Genomic DNA, 12,905 nt, shown 5'->3' with positions numbered 1-12,905 from the left:
GTTTTCTCACTGTAATTGTTTCCTCTTTGTAGGTGGCCCCTGCAGAAGGCTTTTCTGAACTTGCCATGCAAGTGATGAATTCTCCATCCAAAAACTACATCTTGTCAGTCATTATGGTGGGGGTGTGCGTGCTCTTCTTTGGAGGTCTTCTCTGTGGTCGAATCACCAAGAGGGTCACACGAGAGATGAAGGACAGGTAGAGCACAGGACCCCCTTGACATCCCTCAGTGAGTTGTGAGAAGCAGGGTACACGGATGAAGGGAGGGTCAGACCTGTCACCATGTGTACAGCTCTCTCATGTGGCTCAATCCCATCTTCTTTCTCCCACTCCTTTCAGCACAGTGGAATTTGGAGGGAGCAATAGAAGCAGATGGGATCACCTTCCCTGCTCTCACCCTCTCCATAGTCCACCAAACTCACCTCCGCTGCTTAATCATACGCCCCGTCCATTCCCCTAAAACATGGTTACCTTGACCAGCTGCAGACTCCAGCTCTCACCATTCTCCAACCACTTCAGATGGCCTTCAGCCCCTTGCACAGCCTTCCTCTTTAACTTAGTGCCGTGTTGCTCTGTGAATTGTCTGGGGTTTTTGTTTTGTTCTTTTCCCTCCATTTTTTGGGGAGGGAAAATAGGGTACTTTGAAATTTGCCTCCTTGAGCGGGAAGCTGCACCATTGGATTCCTCCCTTGAACCCGACTTGAGAAGGGATTTATGATTGTGCACTTTGAGACGCTGCCTGAGCCTAGGCGTCTGCAAAGAAGATTTGTACAGACCAATTGGCTCCCACCTGCCAAACCTTAGTGAACACATTGACTGTCTTTACTGCTTCCTGCTCCATCTCTATGAAAATCCTTTGATTCCCAGCAATGCGCTTTAGTAGCAAGATTTGCACACAGATCAGAGGTGGTGGTTGTATGATCAAAGCTTACCATAGGCAACTGGGGTTTTATGGGTGCAACTCATCCATTGATTTTTCTCATGAACCAGCTTTTTTTGGTCATTGTCTTCCATCTCAATGAAAGGAAAGACTGAACACTTTTTATTTTTAAAAATCCAAATTTTCAATTATAGTGGCTTTTAAAAAAAAAATAAATGGGTTGCACCCTTAAAACTTTTGTCCTGCTTACCTTGTCTTTAACTCTATCTTGCATTGTAGACTATTTGATTCTTTCCAACTGCAAATACATTGTGAAAAATGTCTAATATTTATGTGTCTCTGAGCTCTGATGAATTGTAGAACTGGGAATTGTATTGTCAGTGTGCGGTTCACTGAGGCTTCTGTACAGACTTATTTAACTGAAACTGTATCTCCTCTGTTTAACCCCTGGCTGCCAAAGGCTCTCTTTAAATACTGTTTCTGTTTCTTGCTTCTGTTGGGTTAAGCTCTGAGTCACGGCTATTGCAAATTCATTGGTTTAGAAACGGCATTTAATGTGCTGTCATTTTTTTTTATTTTTATAACACTAAACCAGAAGCAAATCTCAAACCAAATCTCGTAACATTATGGTTATATTTTCTAGGTGTAGCAACCGTTTAATGCCTCTAGGCTAGTTTTTAAGTGAATCCCTTTCTGAGTGGCATTGTTTTTATTGAGCTACTTCCACACAAGTAGTGATGATTCTTCTGACTACCCTTGTATGTGGCACATAATGGCTGGCATCACATGACTGTTTGCACTAGTAGTTGTGCATGAAAACCAGCTCCAGCAAATCCATTTCAACCATTCTTAAAGTCATACTATATGTGTATCCTGTTTAGAGGCTGTGTATCAGCGTGCTAACTCTTTAGTTGTCAGAAAGTAGGCAGTGAATGCATAACCTTTTTAATGTCAGTATCCGAAAAAACATAGCTGCCTTTTTGTTTTTTCCAAGGCATTAATGTGTGATCAATTAGATGCGGTTCATTTCTTTAACTTTGTGCTCCTTATTTGCAACTATGATCCTCTCCTAGAGGTAGGAAATTCATTGGTTTTACCGTTTAACTCTTGATTGTATATTGCATTCTTTACCAAATTGCTTTATGGCCTTCCCTGCACTGTTTTCTAGCTGATGTTGAATATCTTCATGACAGATCCTTTAAATTATTGCAACCTTGGTGTCACACACACCACGTTGCCCCCCCCCCCAGTTCCGATGACCAGTATTGACATTATTTATTGATTGTAGGGTACAGATTCTCTCTACATCAGAGCTCTATTTTTCCGTTTGAAACTGCTTAGTAAAGGGAAAATAAACCATATCATTTCAGTAAGGGCTTTAGCACACGGGCAGATTCGGGGAGATTTAGTCGCCTGACGACTAATTGCCTCTTCTTCGGGGCGACAATCTCCCCGAACTGCCTTCCATCTGCTAAAATGAAAAATCGCCTGCGGCTATGCACTCGCACCGCTTCAATTTCTGAAATTTTCTCGTGAAGCAACTTTGGGCGACTTCGGAAATCAAAGGGGGAAGGCAGTTCGGGGAGATTGTCGCCCTGAAGAAGAGGCGATTAGTCACCAGGCGACTAAATCTACACGAATCTGCCAGTGTGCTAAAACCCTAGTCTAATATGCCGAATCTTCTCCATTAATATGCATCAGCTGGATTTGACAATTTTGTTTCCTTTTGCTGATGTTATCTCCATATACAACACTAATACGGTGCAGCCATTTTCGATCAAAAGTTTTCAGCACTTGAGATCTATGGCGTATTCCTGTGTAGTATGGCACTCCAATTTGTATGTTTAAATCCAAAAATACAGAGCGAGTATATTCTGTACACACAATAAGCTGTTACCTGCATATGTTTCTATAATGTAAATTAACTCTACTTATATGGTATATTTTCTCTTTAGAGGAATTAGTGCTTTTCTCCATCCTGTTTAGCAACAGGAAGTTAGTAAGCTGGAGCCATCATGTGCCCTGTGGAATGTGTTTTTATTCGGGACTGAAGAAAATGTCAACTTCTCTAGGAAGGTTTACTAATGAAATGATTTTCAGATGACTAAATAAACACTATAACCCATCTTTTATGTGTATTTACTGATGTACCCTTTACTTAAATATTAGTGAATAAGGGAAGCCATCTTGCCACCGGAAGACATAATTCTTATGCAATAGTTCTCACATAGTTCCTATGTAATAGTTTTTTTTGTAGGAGAGGGATGCAAGCTATTACAACTTTCATTTTTTTTCTTTTCATTACCATGTAACAAAAACACTGATCAGAAGAGTGGGGAAACCTTTTCTCCCCCACCAAGAAAGATGTAGAATAATTGGGCAGACTATATGCAAAATATATTATATTGTTTGAATGCTAGCGCACCCCCAACATGTCGCCTTGTAGCTATTTTATACTATACTTCTCATATGGATTAACCCGTTGCTTCCAGCTGATGGAGTAATGGGACCTACCTGTTGAAATGTGCTTTCATTGGGTGTAGGCAGTGAAGCTGCTTGGAATTGTTTTTAGTTTGCCCAACTTGTGGGACTAGAGCTGCTGTAGGATGAATTTAACTGCTTCAGAATATAATATATAATGCTTTTGTGCAGCCTCTAGAAGCAGATATAACATTTCTTTGGGGAGATCTTGTGTAGTACCTCTTTTACAGCTTAATAATGTAAAAAGATCCTCTCCATTGAAAATTGTGATTCTATACTGTAAGCTAAACCAGAGAGCGTAGGGAAAAAGATGGGCATATTTTATATACAGGTATGGGATCTGTATCCGGAAACCCATTATCCAGAAAGCTCAGAATTATGGAAAAGCCATCTCGCATAGACTCCATTTTATCCAAATAATCCAAAATTTAAAAAATGATCTTCTTTCTCTGTAATAATAAAACAGTGCCATGTACTTCAACCCAACTAAGATATAATTAAAAGTTATTGGAAGCAAAACCAGGCTGCTAGGTTTATTTAATGTTTACACAATTTTATAGTAGACTAAAGGTATGAAGATCCAAATTACAGATAGGTCTGTTATCCGGGAAACCCTAGGTCTAGAGCATTCTGGATAAGCGGTCCCATACCTACACTAGTATATTTTCTCTGTTAAGGCGGTCTGTTGTTTTGAGAACGGAGATCAATTTACATAGACCATATATGTCTTGTTAATAGTTTTTCAGCTTTTTCAATATCAAGTAAGTATTAACTGTTGTCGGTACTGTATGAATAGAGAAGCTTTGCCAGTCGAAAATAAGAAAACAATATCTTTAAAGCTAATGACACATTAGGTAACTGAAGGGTTACCTTTAGTAGCCGGTTAACCCAACAGTAACATTAGGGGGAAAATGGGGGGCAGCTAAACTATTCCGAGTTGTAGGCATTTAGTTGAGCAAAATGGATCAGACTAGCAGAGCAAAAAAATATTTAAAATGGAAGGTTATTTTTAAATTCACTTTTTGTAGATATCAGTGTAGCCTTTATGCAACTTGGGGGGTATAACATTTCCAAGGAGGGTTGCATCTAGACCACATAACCCCCTTTCTCTTTATCTGTTGACTCAATGGTCCATGCATGTCAAGCCAACTCCCAGGAGGAGTAGTATAAATCACATTTGGATTAGTATCATATTTTACCCTTAAAAATTAGATTTGGGTATGTTATATGAAAATCTTATGCATATACACAATAACAGGTATAAATCCTATCAAAGCGCTGATGCATGTGAGAAACCAGTGGTTGGTGAATGATTTAAACATATAGGTACAGAGCTTCCAGCCTTTCATTCGTGCCTGCAGCATTGTTATTCCCCATAATGTGCTTTATGCATCAAAAAATTGGCTTATTTCTTAAACAAAATACACTTTTTTGAAGACTTGATCCATCAGCACACAAACAATGCCCGATTAAACAGTTGTCATTGTGCTGCAGCAGAGGGGAGTTAGTTGTATTTTACATTTAGATTAGACATACACTTATCAAAGTCTGCACAATCTGATGCAGATAATAGTGCTGGCCTGCATCTACATGTAGTAAGCACCAAATTCAGCTATACACTATGACTAGGGTTGCCACCTTTTCTGGAAAAAAAAATACCGGCCTTCCTATATATTTTTTTTTCCCTATTCATAACATTGGGATCAACCATCATTTTTACCGGCCAGGTGGCAACCCTAACTATGACAGCCAAAATAAAATGTTTTCAGTGTCTACCTATTAAAGGAACAGTTCAGTGTAAAAATAAAAACTGGGTGAATAGATAGGCTGTGCAAAATAAAAAATGTTTCTAATATAGTTAGTTAGCCAAAAATGTAATGTATAAAGACTGGAGTGACTGGATGTCTAACAGAATAGCCAGAACCCAACTTTCAGTTTTCTAACTCTTGTCAGTCAGCGACTTGAGGGGACCACATGGGACATAACTGTTCTGTGTGTTTGCAATTACATTACTAATTACAGGTCCAATTTCAAAATCAAACAGTTATGACTCGTGTGTCTCCCCTGAAGTCACTGATTTGTTACTGCCTGGTAACCAATCAGTGTAAACCAAGAGAGCTTCAAAGCGGGAAGTAGTGTTCTGGCTATTATGTTAGACATCCAGTCACTCCAGCCTTTATACCAGCTTCGGACTGGCCCACCAGAATACCAGGAAAACTCCTGGTGGGCCCATGTGTCAGTGGGCCTCTGGCATCTCATCGTTTGGTCTATTTTATGGTCATTCCCTATTTCTTTTTTGGGAACAAAGAGCCTAAATAATGGAAGAATATAGTATAGTATGTAGAGAAAAGAGACTAGGAGAATAAAGAGGTTGAGTGAGCAGAGGAGTTATAATAGTTTGGTAAGTGGGTCCTCAGCCTAAGGTTTTCTGGTGGGCCTCTGGCATCCCAGTCCGACACTGCTTTATACATTACATTTTTGGTTAACTTTTTTTTTTTTACATTTGGATTCTAGAAACATTTTACTTTGCAGAGCCCATTTCCTTTTTTTTTTTTTTTTATTCTGAACATTTCCTTTAAATACTTTTGATCTTTGCATTCAGTGTAAGTGGTTATCCATTCATCAGGTACAGCATTAAGGCAGAGTATTGCAGCATAAGTCAAAATGAGCCAAGACAATGCACCCAATAGCGCTACTGCACATGCAATGTCGAGTCCTAACTTATTTTGGCAGCCAGTAGGGTTAGTGCATGCTCAGGAATGTTTGAATCCGTGCTATTTCTGACTTTATGCTTCTCATTTCTGTGTAGGTGACAATTGTCCATAATAGGAATGCAGCTGAGTGATGATTGGTTAAGCACTTACTATGAAGGCAAATATAGGTTTGCTTTTTTTTAATCATTATTCCACATTAGGAAAATGCTTTTTTTTTTTTATAAAAGCAATATACCGTAATACATTGTAGTACTTTCCCTAACATACCACAATGTGCTGAGAGAATACTTCTGTGATGTTTTGAAGCCATCTCGAAAAATGTGCTGAGCTTGTGGCACACATTTTCCCTTTTAGCATGGGCTAAATGTCAACTCACTCCTTCCCCTGAAATCCAACTCCACCTCCCATTGCAGAAATTGGTAAAGTCCTGTGTATGGTCCTGTGTTTTGTCAGGACATAGAAGTAGAAAGCTAAATTGTGCTTATCCTAAGATAAACGGCCACAACTTTGCATAAGAAGTGTTCAGTTCCTTTAAAGACAAATTCCTTACAACGTTTTCTTTTATCAGCAGAAAGGGATTGTAGTTTTGAAGACCCTACATCTCACAAGACTTAATGAAACCATTCTGTTCTTGCCACATCAGACAGACATCTCAGACTGAATCCACATGCTTTTGGCTTTTCATTCAACCTGCTTAAATTCCCATTAAGGGCAGAGACACAGTCTGATTCGGGGAGATTAGTCGCCCGGCGGGAAGGCAGTTTGGGGAGATTAGTCGCCCCGAAGAAGAGGAGATTTGTCAACGGACGACTAATCTCCCCGAATCTAACAGTGTGTCTCTGCCCTAACATACTGAGCCCTAACTAGCAGGACTGCAAACTTTTTTTTAAGGAATAGGGAGGCATTGAGAGTCCCATCCAGCCATATAAAAAGCCAACTACCCACCCCTGTTTACATCTTCCCTTCTAAGATTTTAGGTTTACTACTTTATTATAACAGGTGTCTCTTGCAGTTTCAGCCTGCTCTACAGTACACTGGAGCATAAACCTGCCCTAATGAGGGAAAGCTAACTGATGTCAAAATAAGTACATTTTTACATTGTGTTTTTTTGTTTGTTTTTTTGTAAATTTATTTCCTCTGTAAAAAAAAAATTCAAAAGTTCTTTCTCTTGCTCATGCTGTGTCATTGATATGTTAATGATGTTCTGGGCATAATGTGCTTTTTTTTCTGTACAGATAAAATGAGAAGTTTAATAAAAAAGAAAAATGCTTCAGGCTTGGCTGTCATCTTTGTTAACTAATTCGGAATATGTAACACACTAAGCATACATTAACATTTCATTTTAAAATCCAATGTCCTTTTGAAAGAAGGTGACCCCTCCATAACAAATATACACTGATGATCATCATGCTACAAAACAATGTAGGGTGTTTTCTAGAGATCTACCAAATCCAGGATTCAGCTGAATCCAAATGCTTGACCAGAGTGCAAGGCCAAGGCAGTCTAGGTAACACAGCTGTTGTATATACTTCCATGCACAACAAAATATTCACTGCACTAGCATTAAAATAGCCTTACAATATAAAACTGCTTACCTTCTTGGGACTCTTTACAATCTTGGAATTGTGCTAGCTGACACTCTTCCTAATGCTCCGTTACTATGTAAAGTGATAATAAAGACCGCTTTAGAGAAGAAGCCCCAAGTTTGCCTTGACTTATGTACCGATTCCAAAAATCTTCAGCTCTTTCCCCACAGTGACATATATTGATGTCACATTTTCAGGCATTTGCCATTCACAGTGTTTCCAGCTGTGCAAAGTTTGTTACAAATAACGGTGATCAAACACTAACAAGCAAGTCATGGGTCTAAGAAAGCTGAGGTTATTCAACAGGCCGGCCGATAGTTTGGCAGGACATACACCTTAAGATCCACTTGTTTGGAGAGATTGCTTACATGCTATCTGTGCTCTGGGTAAAGATGATTTGCTGCTGGCCCAGAGGCCAAAGTTTGGAACCAATGTCATACTTGGAGTCTGGGTCCACCAGGGCTTGTGGCATCAGGGACCTGCATACACAACCATGGACTCCCACCCCCAGAACCGCAATTCTTCTCTGTCCCCCTTCCTCACCCCCACCTTTTCTTTTCTCAATACATTTGGGGGGGGTATAAAATAAGCAGCTTTTGACAGAGAACCCAGAACACTTTGATACAATTCTAACAATTCAAAATAAGCAAGTCGTTTGGGAGAACTGTGACTCACGTCTTAAAGGGCAATTTCTTCATTTGCAAAAAATCTGCATTAGCAAAACTGTTATAACACACAAATTCCCAGAAATCTGTTCAAACTTTCATAATGTGGACCTAATATTTTTAGTCCCTCTTTCCATTTTTCAAATGTTGGGAGGTACAGTTGTGTTTAGAACAATAGCAGTCTGAAATCACTAACCTGATCAATCACTGTTTTTGGTAGAAATTATATTTATACATGACAAATAAATGCATTTACTTGTAGGTGTAGTAGAGTAATAGAAAACCAACAAACCCAGAAGTCATGAAATGCATAATGCTGATTATGTGGAACTGAATCATTAATTGAGGCTTGTTCAAAATAATATTGGCTTGTTCCAAACAATAACAGTGTGGAGTTCATTTAGTGAGGCCATTCTGTAAAAAAACAGGCCTTCTTTAAGGTAGGAGGGTAGCAAATATTGTGCATGCTGGTTATAGTGCATTCCTCTTTCTTTGATTGGAGAGGGAAAGACATATAAAGAAGTGCAGAAAATGATAGGCTGCTCAGCTAAAAAAAAGACGTGCTGAAGAGGTTACAGTTTGCCGTAGAACACACTGACTGGCCTGATGAAAGCAAGATTGTTCTTTTTGAGTCTAGGGGCCGCAGATAGTTTGTCAGATGCAGTAACGGAACAAGCCAGTCCCGGGCCCTGGTGCACAGCCTTCACTTGGGCACTCCTGGATGTTTCAACAAGACAACAACCCCAATCACACTACTAAACAAGCAACATTTTGGTTCCAGACCAACAAGATTGATGTTATAGAGTGGCCAGCCCAATCCCCAGACTATAATCCAATAGAAAATTTATGGGTTGACCAAAACCAAGAAATGCAGAAGAATTGTGGAATGTAACAGGTGCTAGAAGTTGGTGGACTCCATGTAACACAGATGTGCAGCAGTTCTCAGAAACACTGATTATACAACTAAATATTAGTTCAGTGATTCAAAGGAAAGCAAAATCTTGAAACAATTTTCAGTTTATACAGTGAATGTTTGAGTTTGTAAAGAAGAATGCAGACACAATTTTTTTTTTGAACAGCCTAATATTCCCTTTTCTTCACTTATAAAGGAATAATACAAATTTGATATAGAAATAAAAGCTATTCACTTTTTTTAAACACACTGCTATTATTCTGAACACAACTGTATGTGTTTGGATCATGCTGTGAGTTTACAGAGACCAATCAGAGGAAGACCACATGAACGAGCTGATGTAGTCCTTTCCAAATGGGGTTTTTAAACCTGCCCATTAGATATCTGGTTTTCAGCCAGAGTAGCAAAGCTAGTACCTGTAAACCAATCATGGATATAATATGTTTGTCAGTTTTATCATATAATTAAAAAAAAAAGTTTCAGCTTGGCATCCCCAGAGCATTCAAATATGGAGTTACAAATTATTACTGTGGTCACAAGCTAACATAACACTGCCAATAAAGCTTATTACTTACAATATGTCACTGGTTTAAAGGGGTTGTTCACCTTCAAACACTTTTTTTCCAGTTCAGTTGGTTTCAGATTGTTCCCCAAAAATAAAGTTTTTTCCATTTACTTTCTATTTGTGACCATTTTTCTAATTTTCAAGTCTAAAGTTTCATTTTTCACCTTCTAAAGCAGCTCTGGGATGAAGGGTCGCCGACTGTAACTGTTCTAAATTGATACATTTAGTTAATACATTACTTATCATTGTCCCTGTTGAGAAGAATCCCTGAGTTTCATTACAGGCAGCTGTTAGAATTGATACAATAGTTGCTAATATTCCACACTGAAAAATGTATCAACTAATTGTATCAACTAAATGTAGCAAATTGTAACAGTTCAGATGCTCCTGGATCACTGAGCTGCCAGACAAACACTAGAGACAGGAACTTTAAACTTTGTTTAAGTTGAAATATTTGAAAACAATTGAACTGAATAAAGTGTTTGGAAGGTGAACAGCCCCTTTAAGGTTGTTGGAGTCACCGGCAAAGCAATGTAGTTGCATTTTCTATATCTATTTGTTATTAATCAACTATCAAGACACGTAGTACAAGATCTTAATTGAGTGCATTTGTAGATATCAATAAGCATAGTAAATACACTTGTTACCCCTGTGAAGATGGGGGAAGCTGGTGATCGGTTGATCTAGAGACATTATCAACAAACAACTTGTCTAAATCACCCTCCTGTTTCATGCTTTTAGGTCAGATATTTATTACATCAAGGTTACAAAATAAATAGTTGTTTGTTAAATATAGTAATATACATTTTCTAATAAATCAATATTTAAGTAATATTTTCCATGGAACAGAATGCTAACAATGTTTTATGTATCACAGAACAAATACTACCTCTAGCCAAGTGTGCATGCACTTCTTGTTATGTAACACCCAGGGCCGGATTTACATAGCAGCTGCCCCTAGACCCGCTGCCGTTCAAGCTCCCCCTGTCCCCTCCCCATTATTCACTAATTTTCATCATAGGGACTGGAGCAATGGGGATTGGCGCACAGAAAATGTAAAGAGCTATTATATCTCCTGTGCATCCCCAGTGTTTCTGAAACAATGTGGGTGTGGTTGGGTAGCATGCCGCCCCCTAAAATCCTGCCGTCCCAGGCCTTGGTGGCCTTTCCACAAATCCGGACCTGGTAACGCCCGGGGGCGGGGTATTTATATAGCCCTGACACATTTTCTGCAGATTATCCATCAGTCCCTGCCACAGTGGAGCTTAAGGTCACTATCAAATTTATACATAGTAGGGTGTCAGTTTAATTAAAGGCCTGACACAGACAATATATAAATTCCTTGCAGATAGTGTCCAAGCTGAAATCACTCTTAGGACCCCAGTGCTGCATGTCAGAAGTGCTACCGACTGAGCCGTTTCCTTCAGCCTTGGATAAAAGCAATTGTAGTTCTGTGACAGCTAGAGGGCCACCTGCTTACAAGTTTTTCTTATTATTGTTATCCAATAGCAAATACCAGGTGGTGCTCCCCCAGCCTTTACAACAAGAACTGGCTGCACTCTTTGTGTATAATACATAAGGAGGGGGCCCTCCATCTGTAACTAAGGATTGGACTCTGACGAGACTGTTGGATGCAGATGCAGTGTGCATCGATGTGACACCATTTGACAATGCTATTACTTACCTTATTTCTGTTGCCTTGTTTCCTTGGAGTCCTACCCTAAATCACAATTTGTTCAGTCTAAGGGAGTTGTGTCTAACAGCAGGAGGGCTTTCATATAATTAGAACCACTACTGTAATAGCGTGTGCAATCCAACATAAAAGACTAAAGCTGTCCATACACGGGCCAATAAAAGCTGCCGACAGACTGAGTAGAGGCAGCCATCTTCTTCAGTAATCTTCGGGATGAAAGTGTCGTATTAACACATGCGCAGTTGGAGCAATTTTCTGTTTCACGACAACTGTGCATGTGCCGAAAGTCACAGTAATTGTTTAAGCATCGCTCTTATTCCATATAGCTGGAAGATGGCTGCCATAAACTCTGCATGGAGGGGTGAGTAAAGAGTACGGGTAGGACTACACGGATGATTTTGGAGCTATCCGACGCGCTGCCCAAAAACGCAGGTGTCAATGCTGCGACTTCATCCATCAATGCATTCCTTACTTACCTTATTTCTGCCGCACCCGTTTTGATGCCTGCGTTTTTGCGCAGTGCGTCTGATCGCTCCAAAATCGTCAGTGCTACACTTACAGGCATTTACCAGGGGTAGCAGCTAGGCTGGGGGGGGGGGAGGAGGGAGGGGATCTATGTAGAGTAGGGGTTTCTTTTCTTTACGGTTGAATTTTCCTTTAAGGGCTAAACTACACAGAAGATTTTGATCTGTTCGTGTCATGCAGCACCATACAACGTCGCAAAACAGCACTAGATTGGTATAATGCTACCAAATCTGACCCCCCACAGCTGTAATGTAATGTCAGATCAATCAGATGGAGTCTCTTGTTCTTGCCTTTACATCAGACAGTCAATATAAAAAAAAAAGTATTTTCAACACCATACGTTTTTATCTTGTCGGGTGAAGACGCTGCATGGAGGGGTGAGTAAAGAGTACGGGTAGGACTACACGGATGATTTTGGAGCTATCCGACGCGCTGCCCAAAAACGCAGGTGTCAATGCTGCGACTTCATCCATCAATGCATTCCTTACTTACCTTATTTCTGCCGCACCCGTTTTGATGCCTGCGTTTTTGCGCAGTGCGTCTGATCGCTCCAAAATCGTCAGTGCTACACTTAGAGGCATTTACCAGGGGTAGCAGCTAGGCTGGGGGGGGGGAGGAGGGAGGGGATCTATGTAGAGTAGGGGTTTCTTTTCTTTACGGTTGAATTTTCCTTTAAGGGCTAAACTACACAGAAGATTTTGATCTGTTCGTGTCATGCAGCACCATACAACGTCGCAAAACAGCACTAGATTGGTATAATGCTACCAAATCTGACCCCCCACAGCTGTAATGTAATGTCAGATCAATCAGATGGAGTCTCTTGTTCTTGCCTTTACATCAGACAGTCAATATAAAAAAAAAAGTATTTTCAACACCATACGTTTT

General features: G+C 39.8%; 1 protein-coding gene across 1 annotated transcript in view; it reads left to right on the top strand.

Annotated features, from left to right (window-relative positions):
• glg1.S (golgi glycoprotein 1 S homeolog) overlaps positions 1-3,004 on the top strand; it is a 46,604-nt gene extending 43,600 nt beyond the window's left edge. The window contains exon 26 of the mRNA XM_041561268.1: positions 33-3,004. Within this exon, the coding sequence (XP_041417202.1) occupies positions 33-200 (168 nt within the window). The 3' untranslated portion in view covers positions 201-3,004. The remainder of the gene's footprint in view (positions 1-32) is intronic.
• Positions 3,005-12,905: the final 9,901 nt, after the last annotated feature.

Source organism: Xenopus laevis, chromosome 4S (genome assembly GCF_017654675.1).
Source record: "Xenopus laevis strain J_2021 chromosome 4S, Xenopus_laevis_v10.1, whole genome shotgun sequence".
Classification (NCBI taxonomy): domain Eukaryota; kingdom Metazoa; phylum Chordata; class Amphibia; order Anura; family Pipidae; genus Xenopus; species Xenopus laevis.
Note: the sequence above shows the minus strand (reverse complement) of the source record. Positions and strands in the feature narration are given on the sequence as shown.